The sequence below is a fragment of the Mangifera indica genome, chromosome 3, assembly GCF_011075055.1.
Source record: "Mangifera indica cultivar Alphonso chromosome 3, CATAS_Mindica_2.1, whole genome shotgun sequence".
In the NCBI taxonomy this organism is placed as follows: Eukaryota; Viridiplantae; Streptophyta; class Magnoliopsida; order Sapindales; family Anacardiaceae; genus Mangifera; species Mangifera indica.
Genome location: NC_058139.1, coordinates 19,234,723 through 19,242,757, shown reverse-complemented (window position 1 = coordinate 19,242,757; position 8,035 = coordinate 19,234,723). Strand labels below are relative to the sequence as shown.

At 33.5% G+C, this 8,035-nt stretch overlaps 1 protein-coding gene across 3 annotated transcripts; it reads right to left on the bottom strand.

The window, feature by feature from the left end:
* Positions 1–781: 781 nt before the first annotated feature.
* LOC123211922 (sucrose nonfermenting 4-like protein) lies at positions 782–7,452 on the bottom strand. Of its 3 annotated transcripts, none has more exons than XM_044630898.1 (14): positions 7,246–7,452; positions 6,710–6,906; positions 6,551–6,638; positions 5,612–5,797; positions 4,868–5,002; positions 4,720–4,779; positions 4,312–4,401; positions 3,725–3,859; positions 3,104–3,248; positions 2,859–3,032; positions 2,379–2,442; positions 2,224–2,293; positions 1,867–1,981; positions 782–1,197 (listed from the first exon to the last, which is right to left on the bottom strand). In XM_044630898.1, the coding sequence occupies exons 2-14, from the start codon at positions 6,847–6,849 to the stop codon at positions 1,106–1,108; spliced, it is 1,494 nt and encodes a 497-aa protein (XP_044486833.1). In that variant the 5' UTR covers positions 6,850–6,906; positions 7,246–7,452; the 3' UTR covers positions 782–1,105. The 3 variants fall into 3 exon arrangements, with proteins under 3 accessions (XP_044486833.1, XP_044486832.1, XP_044486834.1); XM_044630897.1 differs by having other exon boundaries at positions 7,013–7,451; XM_044630899.1 differs by having other exon boundaries at positions 5,618–5,797; positions 7,013–7,451.
* Positions 7,453–8,035: the final 583 nt, after the last annotated feature.

Below are 8,035 nucleotides of genomic sequence, written 5' to 3'. Positions count from 1 at the left end.
GTGCGCATAGTGCGTGTGCAGTGCACTGTACATATATTATATATATAAAAAATATTATATTATTATATTATTATATATATTTATTATATTATAATATTATATATATAATATATAATAATATAATATATATTTAAAAATTATTATTATTTATATATATTATATTAAATATTATAATATTTAATATATTTATTTATTTATTATATTTTATTATATTATTTAATATATATATATATATATATAAAAGAAAGGGTGCGCGCACTGCTCACGCACTGCACGCACCACGCATGCACTCACGCACTCAAGTTTTCCTTCCAGCACCTACGTAAACAAGGCTGGGAGGGTATTTTTGGAGTTACAAAAAAATTTGCTTATAAAAATAAAACTACTATACGTTTACCTAAAAAGGTATAAGCGAAAAAATTTTTGCCTATTTTAATTAATATAAATACCCCATTAAACACTCAAAGGTGAATGCACATAATTTTACTGAATATGAAATTGTTGTAACCTTAAAACCTTACAATCTCATCTTAGTTGTCCTTGCAAGCAATCTGTTATCCTTTAACGTATTTAGTTGAGCAAGATGGTTTCATCGGAAAATCTTCAAATTCTTTATCATTGCTGAATTTCGTTGCAAAAATCTTTAGTACATTCTAAAAATTTAAGTAAAAAGTAGCCAATTATAGCTTTTGATGAGGAAAACATAACCCATAACCCTCTAGCTCCACATCCTTTTCACTAGCAACCGTGGCAGAAATTAACAATTACAGATTTCATCTCATGCTCCTCAAGAACAAGGCATCTACATTAATGGCACAAAAGTTTTAGCAATAACAATTATATGGGCAGAGGAAGATGAGCAAATCTTGGAGAGGAACTCAATCGTCCCAAATTACATGCCTCTTCTCTTTCAGCCATAAATTCTAAAAATAAGGCATCCAAGAGCATGAGGACTCATTGGTTAATATTTTTTTACCAAACAAAGATCAAATCACCGTGTGATCTACTTCAATCGTATTTTAACACAGGTGTGAAATTTTGCGCACAAGTTGTGTAGAATCTGACACCACTGGATTTTAGATTGATATTCGGCTATTATTCTTAATTAACCAAGCAGGAACCTAAAGATGTCACTGATCGAAACAATCCCCTCCACATGCTTACTCCCAGCCTCCACGATCACAAGCCGCCGAACACCTGAAATCAAATGTTAATCGATGATTAATAAAGTAGTTATAGTGTTGCAGCACAACTTACACCTTGAGGCAAACGATGATCAGTTGGGCAATACTGGCATAAAAAGAGAAAAAAGTGACAATGATAGTTATGGAAAGTTGAGATTTAAAACTAGTAATAGAAATGACACGGTAGACACGACAAGAATACAGGGTACATGAGGCTAACACTTTTGGCTGGACAAACCTCCTTATCATGTACAAGTTCAAACTCAAAACACTTTATTCAATTTACTTGCAGTTTATATTTTGGAAATAGCTTCACAAAATTCCCAGTAATCTCGCTTGGAATGTAAGATGACAGGTAATGTGCATCCATATTTCCTTTTATCCCCATAAGGAAATACATGAATGTACTCTGTATTGATGAAAGCTATTTGTTACAATGAACATTAAATTATGAAAGCATCCAATTCCATTACAGTGGATTGAAATCAATGATGGAATTGCAAAACTTGAAAGCTACAGTCATATAAAGAAAGGAGGCTGACACACATAAATATGATAACAAATTAATAACAGAACTGACAGTGATAACAATCCTTCAATTTTTAGGCAATATCACCTGAAAATATTCAAGTTCAAAGAAACAAGCGCATATCAGAAAAACTGAAATGAAGAAATAGTTTACCTGGATTTGTCAATCGCTCCATTACTTTATGCAAAGAATCTGATGGCAAACACATCTGACATCTTTGAGTTCTAAGCTCATAAGGAGAATATGAATCTTGTCCCAATTGCAATGCCTAAATTTTATTTATTAAGGAAAACAGAGAGAGAAAATGCAGTGAGCCAAGTTCCCTGTTAGGCAAAATCTTCAACATTTTAATCTGAGCTTTGCTGTAAAGCTATGGATAAAATCAAACCAAAGAAATGTTGAGCAGCTAAAATAGATTTAATACCCAACAAATGCAAAAATCAAGAACTAATAAACAATAATGTATTAATATCACTACTTTACAATGTATAAACTGTGAAGTTACTCTACCTGATGAATAGTCATTTCAGTAAGATTAATATGGGTGTAAGCTGTGTCTTTTGCCAAAGCAGTTATGTCACTGTGTAAAAGTAACCATTATTACCCTTGATTAAAAAAAAAAAAAGTTCCAATACCAGAAATGTACTTCTAAAAGCGACACTTACCTCCGACAGTATATATCTAATAATGAGTCATTATCATCAACTATTGGTATCGAACTTACTTGAGCTGCAACAGCAAAGTATGCAGTAAAATAGTATGAGATTGTAGCAAAAATAGAGAAATCAGGCTGCAATCTAAATCTAAATTACTGTATTCTTTAACATTTTTTACCAACCCAAAACAACTTCTAGCATCAGTACTAACTAATACAAGAAGTCAAGAACTACATATTCTAAGTAGAAAAGATAATCCAAAACGGAAAAAGGAAGGCATAGTATAACAATAAACCTACATCCAACCAAAAAGTATAATTTCATTAAAACTAATAAAGAAGATCCATGATTATAATCAGTTTCTTGTAAAGGAAAACACCAGGGGATTGGAATCCTTAAAATTCAACTTTTAAAACAACACTAACTTTTTCCCTTGCAACACTCTCTCTTCCATAGATTTTCTGAAATAGCTGAAATCAAGAAACACACCTTGAACTAACAAATTTAATGCTGAACTAAGTGAAGCACTAGGTCTCAACATTGCTAATGGTTTTCGATTAGATTCTCCAATTTTCGGAACCCATGTACCAACAGGTATCGCACAAATTGGTACTTTTAAAATGGGCACTGAGTCAGAACAATGCCTAAAATATCTGCAAATACCTGAAAATTAAGATCCATTAGTCAGAAATAAGTTATGAAACACTCCTTAAACAACAAAGAAAAAAACTTACATTTTAGTATTCCACAAAGTGAGGCAAGATGTAATAACTGGGGAAATGAACCATCTTCTGAGGCTGAATGGATTATGGGAACTGTAGCCACCTCATTTCGCAAAATTTTCAAAGCAACATCCTTCAAGTTATCATTGGGACCAGCCTGCACAATCAGTATATATTGGAGTCAATGTACAGAGCCAACCATACAAGATAACAACTGAAGACACTGGCTGTGCAGCAGAAAGCAACTAACAGATGAGATACACATAACAGATAAACTTAAAGAAAGGGAAAAGAGCAGAATCATAAGTCCAAGCTTCAATCCAATGTATTCAATGCAATGTATTTAAAGAAACTAAGATTGAGTACAATTCACATTGGAGCTTCATGCACATATACTGACATGCAACAAAGTTATCACACAAATTTTATTGAAACACTAAAATAGCAAATCTTCATTATTAGAGCCCTCCCAACATTTTTACTTGTCATTTATCCATTTAGATATTTTCCCTTCAGTTACCCTTTTATAAAAAGAGATTTATTGTTTCTTACACAAAAAAAATATTGAAACAGAAAATCTGAATGGGCCAACAACATACGTCATGCAAGCATGACACAAATCCCGTCACTTACATGGATGAGAGGTCTTGAAATTGCCCTCCCATGCCCGTCAATTTGTCTGTTCATATATGCTTTCCCCTCTTTCCAGGCTGAAATGGTGTGTGTTTCAAGCTCTTCCTCTGACAGATTTGAGCCACGATTTCCAAGCTGCATGTAAATTGTGACCATACTTTACAACGAACACAAAAAGGTATAATCCAATTGTAAAAAGCTTTGACAAAAAATATTAGCATAAAATGACAAAATCCAATATGCAAAGCAAAAATAGTCACCGAAGATTCAAGCTAAGATTTCAAAGCTTCTATAGTGCCTTTGAATTAATTACATCTAAGTTGATAAATTTATCTGAAATCACTTAACTTTCCCAATTACTGGTTCTATAGAAGTAGAACAACCATCACATTGCATTATAAATGTACATCAAATAAATAAAGTAGCAGGAAGATTCCTGATTGGGTTTTACTCTTAAAGTCTATAGTTCCACAATCTGACAGATTAGCAGATTCAAAATCATTAAACTTTTCCAGTATTCCCAAGAAATCATGAAAGAAAAAATAAGTGAAAAAACTCAACAGAAAAAGTTGACTTTACACACATACCTCTCTTAAAATCATTATAAAATCTGATGCACTAAGAATTCCAACAAATCGTCCCTTGCAGAAGTCCCAAAGTGGAGCCATGGAAATACCCTGGAAACAATTTGACTCAGAACAAATGGATATCCAAGCTCTTTATCAGCAACAAGTCTCGTTGTACAGATATGATAATGTGTCAAACTTTCTTTTTCTAGCATCCTAAGTTCTGTAAGTCTGATCATCAATAAAATCCAAACTAGAAAAACTGATGGGAGAAAAAGTAAAAAGTGGAAGCCATAGACTGACAAACTTCTTGGTAAGACTGAACTCACAGGAACAGGAAGAATGATCAGTCAACCATTTCAAAGTACAAATTCCTTATTGCACATTGGAATCACAGACCACACTGTCAAGAAAATATTATTCAGATACCTGCTCATACAGTATATGAAACGCTTGTTTTACAGGTAGATTAATGTCCAACGCTACAACCTGTCAATGAGGTTTGTAATCATGTTCAAGTAACAATCAAATGCAGATCTTGTGGAGGACCAAATGGTCAATGGTAAAGCATCCAAACCTTGCCTGACTCGGGAAGTAACTCATAAGCAGTGTGCATAGATAAGAACCTAGATACACGATGACGGGAGACCTGTAATTCAGATTCTGACAACCTTGGCATTGCCTCAGTCAAAGTACCATCAGGAATGCGAACCTGCATGTAAATCAGAATGCAAAACAATTTAAAGCCTATACGACAGTATCCATGAGTATGAAATAAGTACTATAACACAAATGCCAGAAGGCAAATGTATAGACTGTCTACTCAGGTGAAACCTGAGTCATGACAAGATAAAGCAATGAGCAAGCAAATGCAAAGCATTGAGCTAAAACCTGACACACATCCTAATTCTTGAGGTCAACATCTTTGGCTTACACCCTTCACTGTAGCAAAAAATACAATGAAACAAGGCTAGAAGGGCAGCACTAAGTCTCCAGGTAATAAATGTCAACTCCAGATATCTGATTGGCTATTTAGTTGTAAGAAACAAAAAGATATATATTAAAGAAGAAAATGGAGGCACAAGAATGGACCAGATGAAAACACAATATAACACAAGGCAACACAGGAGGAGGAACAAAAACTATACAGCAATGTCTGAATGCATCTGAAGCTCTCTATTCACTGAAAGCAAAGAAACGTTAGACCCTTGCATCAAAAGCACCCCCATAAATACAAACTAACTTGGAACCCCTTTTCAATTAAGATAGACACAGAAACAATAAATAAATAATATTTATTTATTTATATTAACTAACTCACTCTTACCACACGCTGAAATGGTTCGTTATCCACATCCATGTTCGATCCAGAAGGAACTAATGGATTAATTCCAGGTATGAAATTAGGTTCTGTAGGTAGAAGCACAGTGTTCACAATCCCATATTCGCTACTTGCGTAAGATTGGTGGTCATCATGTCGCCATTCTCCATCAACACAAAACTTAAACTGCATGTTATATAGATATAAAGAAGAGTATATAAGTCTCCAACATCAATTCAAAGCAAAAGTTTTCTAGCAAAAATCCGGCTGATGTAAGTCTCCAAAACACATCAAATCAGGTTCATACCCATATTTCAAAATATTAAGTTATGTGAAAGGACATGTCAATTGCTTAGCAAGACCATCACATTATTCAATTTAAATTTCTGATTTCTAAATTGGAATTCTCCAATGATGAAGAGCACAGGGTAACTGCAGGCCTAGGGAAATGTGAAACTCGTCTCAAATCTGCCCGTTGTTCTCTATCTCTATTGTCATTGCTATTACTACCAAGTTGTCTACATCTCTAACTTTGCTACAACCACTCCATTAATCATTTCTAAGATTACAAGTGTACTACGTCAACATCTTCAAAACATACACAAGTAATTCTTAAGCATGGAAACATGAACCCACAGTATTGGTTACTCATTTCATTCTCATTGATCGCTTTTCCAACACTCTAACTCACCAGTTACTAAGACATGCTTGTCTTAACCGGCACAAGTCTATAAATCCCTAAGATTGTTACCCAAATCATCAATTTAAAGGCATAAATTCAATCTCTTTGATCACGGTCACAGATACAGCAGCAAAAGCCATGAGGGTACGTGCCAATTCTGTACCTTATAAACACAAACACCATTTTACCACCACTGTAACTCAACAAGTTCAAAAATAAAGTAGAATATAAGAAATTCCAATACTACCAAAACTAACCTGGTGGAAACCTGGTGGTACGCTCCAAACAATCTGAAATACAGTAGGGCAACCTTCCACCGGTGACATTGGTAAAAGCTCAGACCACCTTAACACCACCCAAAAAAAAGAAATGAAAAAAATTTAAAAATAATAAATTTAAAGTTGCTAAAGTGTTACCTATTAAAAGAACCGCTTAAATAAACAGTTCTTCCTCCATAAGGCCAAACGAACCGCATTGGAACAAGTACGGCAGCTGAAACTCCGCTGGTTTCCCGGGCAGCATCCATGCCCGGATTAAACATTTGCCCCGAATTCATCAATTTACGTTCCAAAAACACCTCTCCTTTCAATCAGTGTACCTTTCCTTCTAATCACTGCAGAAAATACCGTACGTCAGCTGCGAAATTGTGCGGATTTCACAAGCTAAAAAACAATTAAACGAAAAACCCTAACTTGGACAGAATCCAGAGCTGAACTCACCAAAATACAAACAAAATGAAACCCTAACAAAAAAGAAAAAAAGAAGCAAGAAACAGGATTGAATGTGATAGAATGTTGAGAAGAAGATCGAAAATGGATAGAGATAGATACGATCGAATCTGATTTTCTTTTCAAATTTGATAGCGACGTTGAATAATAATAACAACAAAAATAAATAAAATTGAGAATAATAATGATTGGTGGAGTGAAAATAACGAGGAGAGAGTCCAGACAGTCACAAAACGCAGCGTCGCGTTGTGATAGAAAGAGTGAAAGAAAATGGTAGTAGTGGCGGTGATGAAGATGCAGACGAAGAGAAGATGACGATGATGTGGTGCTGATTTGTAACTGGTAAAACTGTAAAAAAGAGAACCGGAGGGAGGGGGCCGGTGGTGGTTATTGTATTAAGTTGGTCGTTTTGTTGAATCTGTTGGTTGGTTCCGTGGTATCTCTCACTTTGCACGTGCGGATCACGAGACGAGGCGATAAGGAATTATTGAATAATTAAGACAGATCATTTTTATCAGCAAAATTTTAAAATCTTAATTATTTATTATTTAATTAATTTTTTTAAAATAAAAATAAAAATATTATTTATTAAAAAATATTAAAATAATTAAAATTTTATTTTATTTTCTTTAATTTAAAAATTTAACAATAACACTTTTTATAGTTTTAAAAAATTGAATTTTTTTTTAAAGTTTTATACTTTTTCCCTTTTTCTTTAATGATCATTTTCTGGCCAATCTCTCATATGAACGCCCTTTTCAAACTCTCAAACAAATACAAATTTTCAGTCAATCGAAGTTCAATTGATAATTCATCGGCAAAAATTTGTGTGACACAACTCTATACATATAAATGTTTGTTTTTTTAAACTAAAAAAAAAATTTAGATAAAATTTTAATTTTTTAAATATTTTTAATTAAATAATATTTTTATTTTTTATTTTTAATAAATTTAATAGATAATTAAACTTTATAGGTGGGGGTTTGGAAATACGCTGAGCTTTGGCTGAGAATA